Source organism: Panicum virgatum, chromosome 4N (genome assembly GCF_016808335.1).
Source record: "Panicum virgatum strain AP13 chromosome 4N, P.virgatum_v5, whole genome shotgun sequence".
NCBI classification, from domain to species: domain Eukaryota; kingdom Viridiplantae; phylum Streptophyta; class Magnoliopsida; order Poales; family Poaceae; genus Panicum; species Panicum virgatum.
In genome coordinates this window covers 9,891,902-9,913,312 of record NC_053148.1, presented here as the reverse complement: position 1 = coordinate 9,913,312, position 21,411 = coordinate 9,891,902, and the positions used below count along the sequence as shown (strand labels likewise).

At 48.9% G+C, this 21,411-nt stretch overlaps 2 protein-coding genes across 2 annotated transcripts; one reads left to right on the top strand and one right to left on the bottom strand.

The window, feature by feature from the left end:
* Positions 1 to 3,884: 3,884 nt before the first annotated feature.
* On the top strand, positions 3,885 to 5,087 carry LOC120668982 (uncharacterized protein At3g17950-like). Its single transcript, XM_039948805.1, has 2 exons — positions 3,885 to 4,186; positions 4,320 to 5,087. Exons 1-2 carry the CDS (start codon positions 4,109 to 4,111, stop codon positions 4,869 to 4,871), a joined length of 630 nt encoding a protein of 209 aa, XP_039804739.1. The 5' UTR covers positions 3,885 to 4,108; the 3' UTR covers positions 4,872 to 5,087.
* A 2,314-nt stretch (positions 5,088 to 7,401) lies between these two features.
* Positions 7,402 to 11,197, bottom strand: LOC120671044 (endoglucanase 17-like). Its single transcript, XM_039951274.1, has 3 exons — positions 10,847 to 11,197; positions 10,092 to 10,757; positions 7,402 to 8,336 (listed from the first exon to the last, which is right to left on the bottom strand). The coding sequence occupies exons 1-3, from the start codon at positions 11,057 to 11,059 to the stop codon at positions 7,686 to 7,688; spliced, it is 1,530 nt and encodes a 509-aa protein (XP_039807208.1). The 5' UTR covers positions 11,060 to 11,197; the 3' UTR covers positions 7,402 to 7,685.
* Positions 11,198 to 21,411: the final 10,214 nt, after the last annotated feature.

Here is a 21,411-nt window from a genome sequence, read left to right as displayed (position 1 = left end):
CGTGTAGGAACCAGAGCCAAACTCCAGAGAGAGTTCGACTTCACAAATCCAATGCGCGACGGCACTGTGTGGGTCCACATGGGCACGTGCGGAATCACCAGTACTGGACAGGGCGGTAACAGTAAACATATTAGCAGGCATTACAATCGCACGTTGGATGGGGGTGTGCTCCAATCTTGTCAAAAGCAGCTGCATGAAGCTTTGCAAAGAAATCTGTGGAGATATTTTTATACGTGAAAGTATTTGAGCCGTCATATAAAAAAGAGGAAGCAAAAAATTAAAGAGGCACCGACGATGATGTGGGATGGGCCAGATGTATAGCCCACGAATAGGTAAAATATATATAAACACGGGCTGTAATAAAAGGAACCCACTGAAGAAGAAATTGAGCTGATGGGCTGCCCCATGGTTAAAAAAAAAGGATCACAGGTACACCATACACGTGTCAGCTAGCAATTCGTAGAGATGGGAGAGCTACTTTCTTCCAGCATAAGGATGTATACATATATATCAAGTCACCGGCGTCCTTGATTGCTGTGCATCTAGGAAGAAATATAAAACCTTGCAATATATATGGGATTCTGCTCTAGCTCATTTCTTTTATTTATTCTTTTCTACTAGAGGAATCTTGAAGCTCTAATAGCATGATGTGCTATAAACACGATTCAGCCGTTTTAGTAGAGGCGACCTAATCTTAATGATATTTTTGGGTGAACTAACTAATAAGCCTGTTCGGAAGCCCATTTCTGGTTGGGCTGGTGCTGGGCTGATCAGCCCAACCGTTCGGCTGCACAGGCCCAGCCGAACGGCTAGCCAAAAAGCAGCTGGCTCGGCCCCTGGGGAAGTTCTTGTCCCGCACAAAGCAGCTGGCTCGGCCCCTAGGGAAGTTCTCGTCCCGCACAGCCGCCGCTTTAGTTCCCGTTGTTGGCGCCATTTTTTTTGTTTAAATTTGAAGAAGGCTGAATCAGCCAGTTTGAACTGGCTGGAGGTGTCTGGACGGTAGTGTTGCGGCTGGGTGGCTGACAGCTCCAGCCCAGCCAGATATGGGCATCCGAACAGGCCAAAAGTGTGTAATTCTAGTTTATTTCTCTCTCCTAGATTATTTACGATGCATGAGATTTTAGTTTATTTTAGCAAAAAAGTCGACCTAATGACCCTAGCTAGTTAATTAACGGGTCGTTTGCTGTGTGGATTCTAATATTTCATTGTTTGGTGTGGGGTGTCTTTCTTGGATAATTAAATCAATGGTCTGTTTGGCTCTTGCAACAAGATCATTGTTAGCACGAAGTTCCTACGTAATTAGCATAGAGTTAGGTCATCGGCTGAGTCATGCTACGCAATTACCACAGAGTTAGCTCATAAAATGAATGGTGATATTACAAGCTTGTCTTTCTTTGTTCAACTAGTATAGGAGAGTTCGTTATGCCCTGTTACTCAGCCAGGCCACGGTGATTACTGAAACCAACAATGCAAAGCTCGGTATCGTGAATTTTCACAAAGGACGAGATCAGACAACCAGACATAAGGACCCACCACAAAAGAAAAGGGAATCGTACGGATATGTTGAAATCAAGAGTTAGGGTCAGCAATCTGCTTTCGGTACTCCACGCCATGTTAATCTCATGATCATGGAAGAACTAGACACTAGTCCCTTGTGTCCGTGTCCTTCACAGTGCACTTGTGCTAGCACTCATCTTCCAACTCATTCTCAGTTCAATGTTTCATACGCGCAGTTCTAGTAGTTCATATATATCAAGTCACCGGCATCCTTGGTTGTTGTGTAGTCTATGAAGAAATTTTGCTATGGCTGTCTTCTTTAGCTCATTATTTTTTTTATTTCTAGGAGGAGGGGAATCTTGATGCCCTGCATAGCTACATGTGCTAAAAATTGTTGAGCCGTTTCTAGATATATAAATTACTGGGTTGGTTGCTGGCTGCGTTCCAAACTCCCGTTGCTTTTTACCCATCTTCTTGTTTGGTGTGGGGTGTCCATAGGTGAATGACTGAAATGGTCTTCCTGGCCATTACACTGAGTTCGTGTTAGCACGAAGTACTAAGTTTACGGAACCAAGGGATCATGCATCATCTCGAGTTCTTGTGCACCATCTTGTTGTCACTTGCATTTGCATCATATGCCATGATAACGCTGGGGTCCCTTTGGCAAGAAGACTCGCGCGCAAAACCTTTGTCTGGGCCAAATCTGAAGGTCGGGGCATAGGTAAAAGCCCAGAGCCCCACAAAGACCAAATCAAGAGATCGAGGACCACCTTAAGAGGGGCACTTCCATCAGATGTAGAACTAGTTATTATCAGTACACATCTCAATGAAATTAACCAAACCTGACATAAATTATATCGAGATGGGTCACGTCTGGATCACTTAAAATTCTCATGAAAGCATCTTAAATCCAACAGAACCCTAAACGAGATATACTTATCTTTTCTCCGTTCAATGTAAGACGATTTATCTTTGCTCTAATAAGTCAAGCTTTCTTTAACTTTGATCAAATTTATAGAAAGAAATATTAAAATATAAGATATCTTACTATTACTAATTGGAGGCTCCTTTGGAACCTCCACATGAAGCCACCTAGGATCTTAGATGGACACTCTGAAAAAAAATAGAGAAATCCTATAAATTTTCACAAAAATCAGAAACATACAACCATCAATCCAACAACTCTAATTATAATAACCATCGGATTTGTTATTTTCTATTAAATTACCCACCTCTGTCATTATGAAAATAGACTAAAATAATCCAACATGTATCTAAATTACCCACCTCTGCCATTATAGTAAAAATATAAAGTAACCCCCTAATCTTTGTGTAAATTACCCACCTATGTCATTATAAAAATAGTACAAATACTCCCCTAAATTTGCGTATAAATTATCTAATTTTTATTATTACAAGCTAAATTACTCATAAATCTAAATCTAAATTATACAATTATAACAATATATTAAAGTGCACCAATATAAAATTCTAAATTACTATTTCTATCATTATTAATACATTATTAATATTATTATTTATATAAAAATGCTACCCATGATATATGTCATCATATTTTCATGTATGACGGAAGAGATAAGAATACTAATTCACAAACAAATAGTTCAACTAAACATATATTAAATACATATGGAGGTGTGATGCAAAATAAAATCTATTGTATCTACATAATGTTAAATATATATATTTTAGAGTGTGTGTTAAAGTATTTAGTAGATGAAAGGAAACATATCAGGTACAAACCAATCTCTTTCGAGCAAACCCTGCAAACTTCAATCTGAGCCACCAGATCTACATCCAACTGGAGGCGCAGATGGAGGGGGCGGTTAATTGTAAAATTACCCAATCCCCACATGCCGCTTGGATGTTGATCCGGTGGCCCAGATTGGAGTTTAACGTTTTGCACGGAGAGGCTGGTTTGCACCTGATATATTCTCTAGATGAAAAGGACGTGAGATATAATTATAATTATTGACCTCATTCTTATATTAATTTTAATTAGCCCGTGCGGGAGCACGGGTTGATAGATTAGTTCAACAAATGGAGTACGAAGATATACTATTGACGACTAGTAGTGGAACTAATTAAATTTGATCTTATACCTGCTATTCAATAAACATGGTTAGAGTTAAATGATTTTGACTTATGGCAGCACTGAAACGTCTTGCGGCTATTACCATCTTCCAAACTAAGGGATGAATTAGCATGCCAAGCAAACAAAGTTGAAAGGCTCCAAGATCTCATGACGTAACAGTCCTCAAACTCATGCACACCCTGGCCGTGCATCTGGTCTGTTGGTGTTGGGTCACAAGACCTTGTGTACTTGTTCACCGGATGCCGATGACGATGAAGAAAACAAAGGCAAAGGCAGCTCCTCCCTCTCCATGGCCCATGGGTCCTCAAACATCGCCATCACGGCGGCACCACAATCAACTGCCCCGCCAGCCAACTGCCTCCATATAAACCCTTTCGCTTCACTTCCCTGCAGTCTCCGTCCGCCAGCGCCAGTGGCCACCACCACTACCACGACCCCGCGCCTTCCCCACGCCCGGCCACGCATCTGCCGGAGCGGGCGGGGTCCTCGGACGCAATGGACCTCGACGCCGACATGATCCCCACCTCCCCCTCCGCCGACTCCTCGCCCTCCTCCTCCGACCTCGACACGGAGGTAAGTGTAACTCACCGTCCAGCTTCTTCTTGCATTGTGTGTTCTTGGCTTGCATTGGCTGCCTGGTCAAGCCGCATTCATCTAGCTAGTGGACATGGCGTGGATAACGTTTTGGCTTCTTGCGTGGTGGCAGTCGACGGGGTCCTTCTTCCCGGACCGGAGCACGACGCTGGGGACGCTGATGGGCGTGTCGGCGTTCGGCGGCGCGCAGGCGCAGCAGCGCCGCGCGGCGAGGGCGCCGGCTGCGGGCGAGGAGGGCGCGGGAGGGGCGCAGCGCGCGCCGCGCGAGGAGGAGGAGAGGCGCCGCGGCGGGGTGTGGCGGAGGAGGAGGCGACGCTGGCGCCGGCGCGGCCGCAGCCTAGGCGGCAGCTGGTGGCGGCTGTGCCGGGACCACGGCGACGGCGGGCCGCCGACGTCGCTGGGCGAGTTCCTGGACATGGAGCGGCAGCTCGCGGGGGCCGACTTCCTCTGCGACGGCGCCGGCGCCTCGGGGCGGGAGGCGGCGTCCGTGGCGGCGGCCACCGCGCTGTTCGAGGACGGCAGGGTGCGGCCCCCGCAGCCGGCGGCGGCCGCCGCGGCGGAGGAGCGCGGGAGGTGGCGGCTGCTGCGGGCGTCCGAATGCTCGTCGTCGCTGGCGCGGCTGCCGGTGCTGCTCACCGGCATCTGCAGCGGCGGCGCGGGGTAACAACCAGACCAAAACCAGTGGCGCTCGCCATTCGCCAAATTGCAATTAAGTGGCTTCGGAGGGGTGTTCATGCCACAGTGGAGCTGACGCTTACGCTATCCTTTAATCAACTAATCAAGCCTCTTTGTGCCCCCTCCTTTTACCTTTTTTTTAAGTGTCGCCATTAATTAATTATTGCACTTCGGTCCTTTTAATCATGATGCTCATTTGATGGCGCCCCTTTTCGATTATTCCCACCCTTGCTCCCATTCCACCCTTCTACGCTCAGTCGCTCACCATTTGCCCAGTTGCCCAGCAAAAAATCAAGTTGAATTTTAAAAACCTGCAATCAAATATGCTCACCACTTTCCCTTTTTTTTAAGTGTCGCCACTAATTAATTATTGCACTTCGGTCCTTTTAGGCCATGATGCTCATTTGATTATTCCCTCCTTTTTGCTCCCCTTCCACCCTTCTACGCTCATTACTTGCACAGCAAAAAGAATCAAGATCGAACTTTAAAAATCTGCAGACAAATTTGTCACACTCTATATTTAAAAAAAAATTGCCATAGTTTTAAAGCAGTGATCAGTCTCCAAAATGCATGCATACTCTTCAGCTCCACGAGCACCCCCGGTTTTTTTTTTCGCTGCGGCCTGCAACAACAAACAAAGTTTGTGTTCTCGCGCACGTCTCCTGCCGGTACACCGTAAGCATCCGGGGCCCAGTGCCGTCGGTACCAGGGTTTACCTTCCCGACTGGTCCGGCCAAATCGGAGGAATTCGGTTCCGGTATACCGGTCCGGTTTGGCCGGTAACCGGTCGGAACAGGTCAAATTTAAATTTGAATTCAAAAACCGCCGTGCAATTAGTTCGGACCGGTATACCAGTCGGTTTGATATCGGAACCGGTCGGTTTGGTACCGGTCCAAACCAGAACCGAGCTGGACCGATTTGACCGGTAACCGGACCGGTTTCCACCGTTTTGGTGAACCCTGGTCGGTACTCGGGCCGTTCTTGTCCAGGGCTCTCCTAAGGCCTCCCGCACCTGCGGTGGCCCGATTCGATCGCACGGCGGCTGAAAGATACACGGCGTGCACCTGCACCTGCAGGCCCCGCGATCTGAACGGCACGCACGTAGTACGGGCCAGAGTGCTCGTTAGCCCCACCGCCGATCGATCCTTGCAAGGACCCCGAAACACCCGGCGCCTGCGACGTCTCGTGCGGCGCACCGTCACGTACACGCATGGGCGTACGGGGTACCTCGCCGTGACGGGCGCCGGCCACGGCCACCTGCCGGCCGGCCGAGCCATTAGCGGCGGCGGGCGGCGGTTACTCAGCGTGTTGGGGGCTTGGGGCCCAGCCCAGGGGCCGCTTCGAGCGAGCAGGGCTGCAGAGGACGCCACTTTGGAAGGGCACTCTCACCTGCCTTGCCCTTTCTCGCCTTCTCGGTGAGGCTCCACGCCGCCATGCTGGCACGCCACCGCGCGCGCGGAATGATGGGCGCTGCGCCGCTGCTGGCTGCTTGGTTCGATCGAGCAAGCAACCTTTGGATTCCAGCAAAGGATACCCCCACACAGCCTGAAAGAAACAGACCATGGTCCTGGTCCGGCACATGATTACATGAACATGTCTCCGTGAGCTTGTGGCTGACAAAAAGGGACGTGTGTTGTTGCTACGCGCTCAAACGCCACAGGATCCCTAGCAAGACTACACACAAATTGTGGATCTTAAAGCTCGCATCCACTCTAAGGCCCCGTTTGGGAGGGCTTCACCGGCGGCTTCACGAGCGGCTTCAGGTGAAGCCGGTTCTGAAGCCGTCGGCGGCTTACACAGGTAAGGTGAAGCTATGAAATCGTGGCTTCACGCGGCTTACACATCAATCTAACAAGTGAAGCTGTTTTGCCAAATATTTTCTAAAACGGCTCCAACTCCACTAGAAAAGCCGCTCCATCTGAGGAGCCAGAGCCGGAACTGTTTTTAGAAGAGCCGAAGCCCTACCAAACGGGGCCTAAGTAGGGTTGAAAACGGACGGAAATATTTCCGTTCCGAACCGTTTCGTTTTCTATTTTTGTCCGTCTGTTTCCGCATTTGTGGGATCCCGTTTTCGTATTTACGGAAGTAGAAATGAGGCTTCTCCTTCTGTTTCCGAGGAATCCCGTTTTTACATGGAATTGACCCGTATTTATTCCGTTTTTTATCCTGTTTTTAATCTACATAAGATATGTCTAAAAATTGATATGTTGAAAAACATACCAATCACTAAGTATGCATGTTAACATGTTAACACATGGCATACTAGTGAATATTGGACCAATAAATTCATACGTGTATATTATTTTGTGACTTTGTTAATGTATATACGAGAATATTTGATCACGTTATTCTTTCCGGCTCAACGTCCGTATTGGTTCGTTTCCATACTTCCGCATAATCCGATCCCGTTTCCGTATCCGTATTTTCCGAACCCGATCCCGTTTCCGCAAAAAAAAAATAAAAACGGAAGTAGAAATGAGGTTTTTCCTTCCGTTTCCGTTCATTTTCATCCCTAACTCCAAGCATGGGCATACAGGTAGGTACTTGCCATAGTGGAAGACTAGAAGCAGGGGACACTGACACTGGGACCAACCCTTGCTCCTGCCATTTTTTCAGGAGCGGATCGGCACACACATGATAATGACACACGCAACACTACTACGGTACTAGCACAGTAGCACTACTACTACTGAAACTGAATCGGCAATGCAGCAGAATCGGGAACAGGACGGATGAACCAATCAGGCCCATCGCACAACACACACAAAAGCAAGCCCAACGCCATCTCGATTCAGTGATCCAGTCAGTCGCTGCCGAGCTGGGCCGCCTCCAGGCCGGGGTGCGCGGAGAAGTAGGCGAGCAGGCCGAGCAGCGGCGCGTTGATGTAGGTGGTGGGCTCGGACTGCTGGAACACGGCGCGCGCGTCGGGGAAGGCGTCGGTGCTGTTGCTGGGCCCGCCGACGACGGCGCCCACCAGCAGGTTCGGGTTGGGCGCCGGGCTAGCGTAGTAGGCGGCGCCGGCCTTGCACCCGATCCGCGCCGGGTGCGCCGCCACCGACGGCAGCGAGCTGGCGCGGTGGTGGATCCGCAGCGGGTAGCGCGGGCCGTAGCCCACCATGTAGGACATGCGCAGCGGGTTGTCGCCCAGGATGTAGTCCACCTGCCGCTTGGCCACGCGGCGGAGCTGCACGGGCGACGCCGCCGCCGCCGAGCCGCCGCAGGAGACGCGGGCGCCGGCGTGGCTGAGGTAGTTGGAGTAGGCGAGGAGGAGGAAGGAGAGCGACGTCACGTGCTGCATGTTGCTGTTGCCCACCTTGAAGAGGAGGCCGCCGGGGGAGTACTGGATCTGCGGGTGCCCGGAGCCGCCGGAGATGCCCGGGAGGAGGCCGCAGATGAAGTTGTCGGCGTTCTCGCGGAACGACTGGAAGTACTCGTCCTTGCCCATCAGCACCTCCTGCAGCAGCAGCAAAAAAATCTTTAGAGCAAAATTCTAATCCAGTGTGATAATGACAGGCATCAGTGTCATCATGCATGGTTAATAACAGTGTAATGATTCAGTAATTAGCAGGGGTACGTAGAGTTTGCAGGGAACACGAGGCCCCGGGACGCGTGATGGAGCTGCAAAGGCTGAAAGGCGCCGTGGGCAAGAGAGCCCAAGGGTCCCCGTGATGGCACAACATGCTCTTGCCTGCTTCGAGATCCACTCGCTCTAATCAGTCACTGACAAAAAGCCTGGACCGGGTACTGCTGATGCGTTGATTAGTCTATCCAGATAGAATCTTGGTCCTATGGATGGTACAGAGGATATACTGCTAATTAGTACACACTAATGGTCTGTTTTGACAGACAATGAAGGCCATCAGTACTACTGATTCCCGGCATGTGACGCGGCGTGCCGGGGACCAATCCATTACGCTATATATTGCAATGGCATGGTGTCAGGAACCACAAGACCACGATGAGAATGATTAGGTGGATAAACAAGATGCTACAGTACCCAATCCATCCGAGCTCACGGAGTCACAGGCTGAGCTGAAAAGCCTGAAAGGGCATTGATGCAGTTCTGGGCGCGGGGCAGACGGGCCAGCCCCTGCTAAATGAAGCGCACAGAAGTAGAATTTACAACTCCTACGCCCTCTGCAATTGTACAAATGGTGCGGTACTTGTACAATGTACAAGCGATTGCAGCGTACATAGGCCGGTAGCGATACCCATTAACCGTAGCAAAGACAAGATGGAGACCGGAACTGCACTGCTTGACCTGCCGTTGTTACTGTTAGCACAGAGGTCAACGTGGCCGATGCTGTCACAACTCTCAAAAGCTAGCCGATGTGTGCGCTCACGACTCGCGAGAAGGGGAATATCGGTCGCCATGGAGGCGCGCGACACTAGCTGACGTGACTCGAGTAGCGCCACGGCAACATGCTCTCCGGCAGCCGGCCGGACCCAGGTGTCGGGTCAAAAGGCGCTTGCAGCTGCACTACCGCTCGCGCGCGTGAAAAGGTTCCGTCCCCGGTGCCCATGCTCCGAGGCTCCGAGCCCTAGCGAGTACAGAGGCCAATTTGCTACGGCTTGGACTAGTCCTAAACCCACAACCGTCAGGAGCAAACTAGCAGTTCTCATACCCTAAGCACGGCCGTGGTGGCAAATTGCAAAGGCACGCGTCAGGACAGACTTGGGAAGCATGCCAAATGGGTCAATGCCATGGCAGCAGGTGTTCCTGTAGGGTGGTGGACTTGTGGTCCACCGGACGAGAGCCCGGAGGCAGGCACGACATCAGGGAAGGAGGGGGGCCATGTGCGCGCCGCGCTCGGCGACGCTGGCCGGGTGCAGCGCGGCGGCGCACAGGACTAAATGAAGTTTATTTATAAATTTTTTTATAGATGAGTTGTAAATCGCGAGACGAATCTAATGATGCTAATTAATTCACGATTAATTTATAATTAGTAGATGGTTACTGTAGCATCGATATTGTAAATTATGTATTAAGTAGGCTCATTAGATTCGTCTCGCGATTTACAGTTTTATAAATAAACTTCATTTAATACTCTATGCATGTCAAAACATTTGATATGACATTTTTTTCATTTACAGAGTTTACGGGTAAAAATCTAAACAGCTCCTCAAACTCGCATCAGCGAAAGAGCAATGTTCATGGCGGCAAGTGAACGACTGAACATTGGGGATGAATGATGGAAGCCATGGATACCTTGGAGATGAGGACGTTGATGCCGGCGTGCTTGTTGTCCCAGCCGAACTCGTTGATGGCGTCGCTGGCGCCGAGCGCCACCTCGTTGCGCTTGATGTACTCGCGGTACTCCCGGCGGCGCGACGCGCGGTGCAGCCACGCCGCGCCCCACAGCAGCTCGTCCTGGTACCCGGAGTAGTCGCAGTAGCAGGGGCACACCGCGTCGCGGAGGCTGCCGCTGTACGCGCCCCGGTGCGCGTCCGCGAACGCGAACACCTCCGCGGCGCGCGCCAGCAGCCGCGCCGCGTACGCCGGGTCGGCGCCGCGGAACACCAGGGAGCCCGCGGCGAGCGCCGCCGCGGTCTCGGCGGCCACGTCCGACCCCGGGTGCGCGGCGTCCACCTTGTACACGGTGCGCGGGGTGTCCATGTCCTCGGGCCGCTCCCAGCACGCGTGGTCGCGGGACGCGTCGCCCACCTGCACGTACACCGTGCCGGGCGTCGCCGTCGCCTTCATCAGGTAGTCCGTCGCCCACCGGACGGCCTCCCGCGCCGCCGCCTCCTCGCGCGCGCCGAAGCTGCGCCCGAAGTCGATCAGCCCCCACGACATGAGCGTCGCCGTGAACGCCATCGGGAACCCGAACTTGACGTTGTCGCCGGCGTCGTAGTACCCGCCCGTCAGGTCCACCTGCGCGACACATAGGAGTACACCGTTTCGTTTCAACAAATACAGCTCTCATTGTTGCGAGGAAACAATGCAAGGGAAGTGCCCCGTACGCCGGCCTCGGCGCCGTCGTGGATGCCCGAGTCCTGGCGCCACCGGAGGCGCTGGTCGGGCGGCAGCCGCCCGGACCGCTGGCCCTCGAAGAAGAGGATGCTCTTGTGGAGCGCGTCGCCATAGTCGTGCACGGCCAGCGCCGCCGGCGACGCCGCGAGGAGCACCGCCACCACCACCGCGACCGCCGCCGGCGTCGACACGAGCCGCGCCATGGGGAACGACAACAGGCTCAGGCTGGCCGGCGGCCTCTGTGTCTTTGTAGGTGCAGTGGCGGGCGGTGGCAGTTTAGTCGGTTGGTGCTGTGCGGCGGGTCGGACACCGGCCGGAGGGAGGGCGAATTAATAGGGGCCGGCCGGCTGGCCCGCCGCAGGGGTGTGGTAAATGGGCATGTGAGGCTGCGCAGGGAGGGGGATGGGCGCCCGGGCGAGAGCGACATGGGCTGCTGGGGAGTCCGGCCAATCGGGGAGAGGCAAGAGAGCATGTCTGCACGTGGCGGCGCGCGCTACGAGGCAGCGGCGGTGCCTCCATGGAATGGACCACCGGGTCCTTGTTAACGTCGCTGCTCGATGGAGCGGCGGCTTACGCAGGAGATTACGGTAGCTGATCCACGTTGTCAACCCAAATAGCCACATGATGGCATGAAAACGAGCACGATCGGATAGCAGCATTCCGGCGCAACGAAAACCAACCTCGTCACGTGACGTGACGGGTCGGGAGGATGAAGGCGATCGAGCCGAGTCGAGCTCATCACGTGACGACGTGGGCTCGCTCGCTGGGCACGCCCGCACGGTACGTCTGCCGGGGTGAGGGCGTGGGGCAGGCATGTGGACGGCGATACGCCGCCGGGCGGCGGGCGTGGGGAGGACCGTGAGGCCGCGGCGGTGCCCATCCCTGCCCCTCCCGCCGCCGCCGCCGGTGATCCTGCGAGCTGCGGCGCCGATCGCTCGCCCTGGCCGCTAGTTACGGCCGGGGCGGCTCCAGTTTCCGATGGCAAAGGTAGGAGTGGGCCGTGCAGTGAGTGACACGGTAAAAGCACTGGTCCCTCATCGATCAGAGCTGTGAGCCTCTCGGCGCAGCGCAGGTCCATGGGGGGCACTATTTGGCAATCGTGCGCCATGATGACAAAGTGGCGAACGAGCACTGCAACTATCAAGTAGCGGACGTGCAGTGTCACTAGCAAGTGCAGTGTCACTAGCAAGTAGCAGACGTACAGTGTCACTAGTACTAGCGAATAAGTATTTGACTTGCTAGTTTCGTGCTATACTCTGCCTTCTACTCATTCTTCTTTCTTTTTTCGGGACAATGGATGTGTAGGTGAGTGAATGGGCGGAGGGTTATACATCCATATGCATGTAGAACTAAGCAAAAAGAAGATTGAGAAAATAGATAAAAAATATAAAATAAAACTCCAACATCTCATGTTTAGGCGTATAGGAGGATAAAAAATAATAAAAAAAGAACATTTATGGGCCGTTATTCTCCAACATAGAATAAACATCACATCCATATTCTTTATCCAACGTCTTTTCTTATAATTGCTCATCAGTTAAAATATGTTTTAAAAAGTGAGCTAAAAAGATATCCACATATAAACTTACATGCATATTTAGTATTTTTTTATCTCCACAAGTGTGTCGTACTTGGTCAGTAGGAATATAAAGGAAAAAGAAAATGCAACTTGGTTTGTAGTTCTATTTTTTTTTTGAAGTTGAAGCTATAAACTTTGTACCACAATAATAGTTTCTTATTAGTTTATTACTATCATATAAATAAATTTTATTAGCTTCCCAAAAACTTTGAAATATGTAGTACCACAGCAATAAAAGTTTGCAGCTCCAAAAAAACTTTCAAATACGAAACTATGAACTTTGTAGTACCACAGTAATAAAGTTTGAGGCCATAAAAACTTTGAAAGCCAAAAAACTATGAACTTTGTACTAGCACATTATGAGATTTGTACTAGCACATAATAATTTTTTGTTTACCCCAAAAACTTTAAAATCTGAAACTATAAACTTTATACTAGCACACTAATAAATTGTTATAGTACCAAAATTTAGAATATGAAACTATGATATTTGAATAAATAAATATATTTTGACTACTCATGAACCATGAAAAAAAATAGAGACGGGTAAGAAAAAAGTATACTCACTGGTTTGAACAGGTGTTGCTTGTCACCATCGTGGCTTTACATGAGTTTCGTAACAAATATACCGCTATCGCAGCTGTGTGCAGCAAAGAAAAAGACAGAAAAAATTCCAACTCCTATTGTACTATATCTGAAACTTACTAGCAGCATATAACAAACTTTGTATTTTTAGACATAGAAATTTGTACTCCCAAATACAAAACTTTAGTTCAAACTCTTGCACTGTAAAAATTCAAAAATTTTGTGCTAACATATTTTCAAACTTTATAAGCTGGAGTCATGAATTTTTTAGTTCCAGAACTTTTCACACTAAATTCAAGAACTTTGCACATTAAAATTGGGGAATAAAAAGCCTAGAATGAAAAAAAGATTCAAATATTATGCTATGAAAAGATTCAAAAGCTTCGTATATCCACACCTTGAATCTAAATTTAATGAACTTTCTCCAAGCAAATTATAAACTTTGTACACCTTCAAAACTTTCTAATCCAAAAACTTTAGACTCCTGCATCCAAAAGTTTTGTGCTAACATGTTACAAACTTTGTACTTTGTATATTGAAAAACTTTATAAAAATATTTAAGATTCGATATAAAATTTTTTCAAATGGTATATTTAAAATCTTTTGACAAGTCCAGCTTTCAACATCATTTGAAAATTTTGCATTCAAAAATTGGTAACTTGCACTTTGAATTCTGGAACTTTGAAAACACTAGGTAAAAGTATTTTACAAAACTAACTCCAAATGTTGCAGTTTAAAAATTGTCAAGAGTTCCTATTACACATGTTTCAAAACATTTCAGAAAAAGTCTAAAACTTTGTAATTCTTAACTTTGAGTTCAAAATAATAAACTTTCTACTATTATATTGTAAATTTCTACTATCACATTATAAACTTTATACACCCCGAATCGAATGTTTGGACACATACATGAAGTACAAAATAAAATCTATTTATAAAACCTTTTCACGAATGAATTGTAAATCGCGAGACGAATCTAATAAGCCTACTTAATTCATAATTTGCAGCAGTGATACTACCGTAACCATCCGCTAATTATGAATTAATTATGTATTAATTACCATAATTAGATTCGTCTCGCGATTTACAGATCATCCATACAAAAAGTTTTATAGATAGACTTCATTTAATACAACAAATTAGCGATATTCTATTCCAAAAATTTTTGGCATAAGGAACTCTGCGCGGCTGCTGCCCGTACCCCAAGCACCGAGGGTCGAGGGAGCCCATACGGTCGTTTTTTTTAAAAAAAAGAAAGTAATCCGGGTAGATGGAGTACTACTCCGTCCTGCGGTCTTGCCCATAAATAAACCTGGGTGGGTACGTCTCCGGACACACGCGACGCCACAGCGACATGTCTATCTTCTAGGGTGGTAAAAGATCACGCCGTTAGAGCATCTCGAAAAGTAACTAATTTTCTAATTCCAATATATTTGTATTGGACCTTGCTAAAAAAAATTTAGACATGGAAAATAACCACCTCTCCAATAGTGCCTTAAAATTTGCCAAATCAACAAAAAATAGTAACGTACCAACAGTTTTGTTTCTCGCGGAAAAAAGGCACGACACCTCCTTGCCTCTCCATCTTCCATCCATGTGGCCTTTTTTTTCTCACGGAGAGGATTGGGAGTGCATTGAGGAGAGCAAATTTGGCTCAGAATAGCTTTCTTATTGGGTACGCGAAAAAATTAGGAACAGATATTGGACACTGTTGGACTTTTGTTTTTCGGTTTTTTGCCCAAAACTGATTATGGGAGGGATTTATTGGGCACTCTTGGAGATGCTCTTAGTTGTCTCATTGTAATTCAACGATATGGTGTCCCGTTTAGTTTTCAAAAACTTTCCTACAATACTAGTCATATTAAATCTTCGAACACATACATTAAACATTAAATATAGTTGAAAAAATAACTAATTACGCAGTTCAAATATTTTATACGAGACAAATCTTTTAAACCTAATTGGTCTATGATTAGACATTAATTTTCAAATAACAACAAAATATGCTACAGTACCAAAATCCAAACTTTTTCGCGAACTAAACACGAACTAAACACGATCGTAGCTTCAAATTGTACTCTAGCTATGTGTATTTCTAGCAAGCAATGTATCTTGGTTCATCAATCGGAGTCCTAATCGAAATTCGGTGATCGTTTATTGAGTTAAGAGTTCGACTCTGTTTAGAATTAGTGTTTGTCAAGTAAGATAGAAAAAGACTAAAGTTCTCGATGGACACATACTATATTATTATAAAATATATATTGTGTGTAATATATTTATTTTTATATACTAATCAATATATTTATATGACTTTCCGTAGCAACGCACGGGGTATATTAGCTAGTACAGACTAATAAATTTTAAAATCCTTTAAGCCCTTCGTACTACCACGTTGGAAAATTTACCTAGACAAACTCATGCTTCCACAAGAAAGGCAACCATTGGTTGCGGTGCATCGACAGGACAAGCTTCGCCCGTAAACAACTTGCTCTGATGTACAACTGCAAGAATGTGTTTAGTTGGGTGAGCTGTAGGTTGTCAGGAAAAAATACTGAGTAACGCCTAATTAAACGGTAATTAGATTTATAGGAAAATAAATAAATGTATTGGTGTTTCATTTTTCTCATTTTGTGTTGGTATATATAGGAAGTGTCGGTGTCCGGACCCGGCGGCCCGGCACCAACTAATGAAGATGCTGCATTATCCTTAACCCTAGATGGTTGATGCAAGAGTGTAACATTCGTAAAAATTCATCCAATTAAACCACGCGCTAAAAATTATTTCAAAATCTTTTTGACGCTAAGCTCAAATCATTCCAAATCCTTCTGACCGAGATCCTGATCCCCCAAAATTTTTCCTGACCGGCCGAACGCCGCAGCACGCGCGTGGCCGACCGCCACCGCGAATCGCGCCGACGCCTCTCTCTTTTCTCTTTTTCTTTTCCCTCTTCCCTTTTTCTTTTTCTCCTTTTTCTTTCCCCCCTCCTCCTTTCTTCCTTCTCCCTCCTCCTTCTCTCCCTGCCGTGCACGCGCTGCACACCGAGCAGAGCTCGGCAGCGCCGAGCCCCACCGGCCGGCCACCTCCAGCCCCCAAACTTGCGCTGCCCTGCTCGCCATCCATCGCCTGCACCGCCGTACCCCCTTGCCGCCTCGGCGCTTGCGCAGCACAGCGCCGCCGGCCGAGCCGAGCTCGTGCCGCACGCCGAGCAGAGCACCACCGGCAACCACCGCCCTTGCATGCCCCGTCCCTTCACCGCCGCTCCACGCCACCGCCCACCATTGCACCCCATCTCGTCCAAGGCACAGCGCCGCTACGCGACGCCGACAAGCGGCCGAGCTAGCCCCATGCCATTAACGCCGCGCAGCAAGCTTGCCGGCCGCCGGCCATCGCGCTTCCCCTCCTCCTCGCCCTCCCGGTCTATAAATAGACCCCCCCACCGCAGCTCTCCACTCCCACAAACCCTTGCCACTGCCGCTCGCCCCCTCCTCGGACCTGCAGCGCCGCCGCCATTGCCACCGCCGCCTACCTCCGCCCGCCGCCGTGGGGAGCCGTCCACAGGCTGCCTCCGCCCAAGGTGAGCGGGGGAATCGAATCCCCATGGTCCCCTCGTGGTCTCCCCCTCCCCCATGGCCGCCGCCTTGCCCCAGGGCCGCCGGCCCATGGCGCCACCGCCCCCTGCGCCCCCTCCCCTGTTTCTGTCGAGGAGAGGGAGAAGAAGGGCGAGTTTGCCCAGACCCCCCTGCCCTTCTCCCTTTTTCTTTAAGAACCCCCCTCCTCTCTAACCTTTTCCAAGAAAGCCCCTCCTATTCATCCTTTTTGAAAATAAACCCATCCACTACACAAAAACATTTATAAATAAACCCTACCCTTTCTAGTTCGGCCATGATATTCCTAGAAATTGCAACTAAGTCCTTTCCTCTTCTAAAAGTATTTTCCAATAAGCACCTCTCTTATTCCTTTTAATGAATAAGCCTCTCCACTATAAAAATATAATTTCAAATAGACCCCTGCCCCTTTCCGGAGTAGCCCGAACCTTTTCCAAAATTCTAATCAAGTCCTTTCTTTCCAGAAGTATTTACAAATAGGCCCCTGGACCCCCGGATTAGCCCCTAAACTAATCTTTAACTCATCATTTCATGCGCCAAAAATCCTCCGTTTGCCCCGAAACTTTACCACACCATTTCTAATATAATTTCGGCCATGCCATTAGAAAATCTCCCGAAAATATTCTTCCCATATCCATATCTTAATTTTCCCTATTTCGAGCTCAACGGAAAAACTTTTATTTCTTTTTCTTTATTGTGTGCTTGTTTGTATGCGCCATAGATCACGGTGTAAACGAGGGAGAACCCGTCGACGAGCAGTACCGTGACCAAGTGTGTGAGGACCAGTACCGCGACCCCAAACCCGAAGGACAGTACCTCGATCAGGACTTCCCGGAAGGCTTTGTGAACGGCAAGTTCAATCTCATCCTTTGATGCATATTTTGTCCCAGTTTTATAAACACAACCTATTGGCTTGTTTTACAAAATTGCATATATTTTTACTGCTGAAACATGATTGGATAGCCACCCCTTGACTTGTTATAACTATTCCTTGACCACCTAGATTGATGTCTACATATGATTTGTTCTATGTGGATGTTGATCACTGCTAGAATTGCTTAGGACCTTATACTCGTTCTACTACACATCAAATATAATGGTTTTATAAAAGTAAAATGTGTGAATGTGTGGGGAGGGAAAAGATGGATTTGTTGAAAATAAATGAAAGATGTGTTCCGATGAGATGGATGGCATTTCTGTGTGAATTGCCAAAAGGTGTGCTCGTACCTTTGTGGTTGAGCAAGAAGGTTGGGAGATATCCATCTTGTCACAATTAAGGACCGAGTTGATGTGTCGTCTTGCCTAACTCAACTATCGTGCAAACCACTCGACCGTTGTGTGTGGTAACAACTTAGCATAAACCCCACTAGTCAGTTTGATAACCACCAGGAGAGCTGAGAGCAACGGGTGATCAAGAAAAAGGGATAAGCTCTGTGTGCTTATGCCCCGGTTAAACCATGGTGACTGGTCAATGACCCCTTGGTGGATCCCGTGTTGGCTAGTCAGGTCTAGCTAAGGTGGTAATGGCTTTGTTGGGATCTGCACCGATACTAAGGTGATCGTGCTGTGGTATCCCGCTTGTGGGTAAATTTGCACACCTCTACAGAGTTAAAAACTATTCGAATAGTCATGCTCACGGTATTGAGCTGGTTATGGTTTGGTCACATGACTAGTGTTTCTTCTGGGGATGGTTGGGATGGCGCGAGTTATTTTGGAAAAGTGTCCGGCAGCTGTGCCGTGTGCTACGGCAGATGAGGAGTCCGATAGTAATTTAAAACTTGGATCCTGTGTGGATCAAGCCTACGTGTCAAGATAATGGCTCTGAAAAATCCTTTTCGTTCAAACAAACCCATGCATAAAAATTAGTTTTCCACAAACTTTACGCTAGCCTTATCCTTGATTTATCCAGTGCATATACTCTGTTTATACCCCCCTTTGTGGGTGCGGTTGGACTTGTTGAGTACGTTTTTACTCACCCCTTGCTTAATTTTTACAGAGGAAGATCCACACTTTATTCCCATGGACGTTGAGTAGAGGTTCCGTTCTGCACCCAACCTTGCCTGTGCATAGGGTCACCCGCAGGAAGCTCGTATGGCGCAAGACTCTGATGACCTCTTTGTAGTTAATATTGTTGTTTGGATTTTAGTTGTTATCCTCGCGATAGTGGCGTTTCATTGCCCATTACCGCGCAGAGTTGTACGGTGATGTATCATCTGATGTAATAAATGTGTTATCAGCCTCCTGGGACTGATATTTGTATCACATTTGAGTCACCTCTGATGAGGGGACGCTTCAGGTGGTATCAGAGCCGTAGGTTGGACGTATGACGCGACCCCTAGGATCGAGACCCTTTTTCTAAGCCTTTCCACATTAGGACTTTCTTTGCTTAACCCTTTTTCCACACAAACACTCACCGCTAACTCTTGCCTGTTCCAGATGGCTGATAATGGATAGAGTGGCGGAATCTGCCCCGCAGAGCCTGACCTCCCTAAGTTATTGCTACTCAGCCTGGAACGCGTCCGAGTTGTGGACCCACCGGAGTACACCTACCAGGAGTACGACTCCAGGGGCACCCGTCGGTGTGACATAATGATATTTGTGTTAAAGAGCACCCGCTATCTTGACATGGAACCCTGGTTCATCTCCACCACTGGCTTTTGCATCCCAGACACCTACCGAAAGGCCGCCCGAAAAGCCCTGCGATGTCTGTGTGTGGTTTACAAACACCATCTTCAGTGGACTCCTATGGGATTTTTCCCGCCTACTGAAGGAAGAGGACGCTCATGGATTGCCTGGATTAGAGGACTTGGAAGGGAAGAAGAAGAACTAGAAGATACGGTCTCCCACCTATCCATCTACCTCACCGGCTTGGACCAACTCTACCACGAACAGGCGGCACAACTGAAATACCAAATCCGCAGGGCAGAAAAGGCAATCCAAGAGATGGAGTCACAACGGATAAGAGCCGTACAAGCAGAAAACTCCCTAGCCGGTCTCCAAACCCAAAGGTAAAACGACGAGGCGCTCAGGACAGAAGTTGGGTTGTTAGAAGAAGAACCCGAAGAAACCCATTGGGACAAAGGTACTCAGACCGAAGATGAGGTGTTGGAGCAGTATCTTCCACCAAAGAAGTGCCCTATCCAGATCGAGGAAGAGTCCCCATGATAGGAGAGTAGTACACCTAAGCTAGAACTGCTATCCTAATAATCGTGTATCCATGAAAAATGTACCCCACCCTATTGTAATAATAAAGACCATCTATCCCCTTTGTACCCAAGTATCTGTGCAAAGCTTGTTCACCCTATCTTTGTTTTCAGATGGCTGAGGAATGATGGACCCAGGGCATTTACCAAGCTGCCCCCGGCTTCCCTAGCCTTTTGATCAATGCCCTGGAAAGCCTTGGTGTTTCGGAACGCCCAAAGTACTACATCAAAGAGTACGAGCACCATGGCACCCTCCACTGCAGGGTGATCCTGGCCATCGCCAAAAGTGACCGCTACCCCGACATCCAGCCATGGCGAGTGACCACCACCGGGTTTAGGTACCAAGACACCTATCCCTTGGTCGTCAACAAGACACTCCGTTATCTGTGCCGGATTTTTGAGGGACACCTCGCCCCCACACCAATGAGGATCTTTCCTCCGGCCATTAGAACCCCAGTTTGGGAGGCTCGCATGAGAAGTCTGGAACGGCACCGCCATGAAGAGGACCCCCTGTACCAAGTGGCTACTTACCTAGCCTCCTTGGATCAGCTCTTTGACGAGCAAGCCATCATCCTGAGGGAGCAGACCCATCGGGCTGAGCAAGCAGAGGTCGCGGTAAGAATGCATCAGATTCGGGTGGCTCAAGCCGAGGCAAGAGCCGCAGCTGCGATCAGTAGTGAAGCAGTTGCCCAGGAGAGCCACAGGCAGGCCCGGGATCGGCGTATGCAAGAATGGACCAGAAGTGGAACACCAGTCCCGGCAATTTGGGAAGATCATGTCCTGCTTGGGACGTCCATCATAGGATGGGGACAACTTTTGGGGACCCCACAAGCCCCACCCGAGAACCCTGAAGGGCCTACTGCCGCCGTTGAAGGAGAAGCTGCTGAACAACCCCTGGAAAACGGAGACCTAGAGAACGGCGAGCAGGGACTGCTCATTCCCCTGGAGCATGTGTGTTTTCTTCCAAGGGGAGAACCCACTCAAGCCAATGAGTCTGCCTAAGTGCTAGTGACCGTCAAGGGATGAAGCCGTGTGGTTCGAAGTTAGAGTTGTGCCCCCCTTCTTTTGGAGTTGTGTACCCGGATGTGTAGTACGCATTTTGGCCTTGCCCTAGTGTTGTACCCCTCCTTGCTGTAATGAAGTCGTTTGTACTTGTTGCTTGCTAGTCTGTGTGTTTGTTGTTAGTTGGTGTGCCTTCGGCAGGAGGTGGATTCTGCCTTTTCAAAAATACGAACTAAATAACCTAAACATCACTTAATCCTAATCCCAGAGACTCTACCCAATCTACAGATGGCTTCCCGACGCGGTTCAAGAGCCTCTCACAGTCGGACCTCTGCAGCCCCTGGTGCAGGAGGACCGCAAAATGAGCACGGACAGGACCCTGTTCAGAGAGAGCAGGAGGTAAACCAGCAAGGAGAAGGAAGTCAAGGAGAAGCACCACTGCCACCACCTCCACCTATCGGGGACCTGGCACAGGTGATAAACAATCAGACCCTCATACTGGAAGCCCTGGCCAATGCCCTCGTCAATCAGCGGCCACGAGAGCAGACCATGAATGACAAGCTGACAGCTTTCCTGAGAAC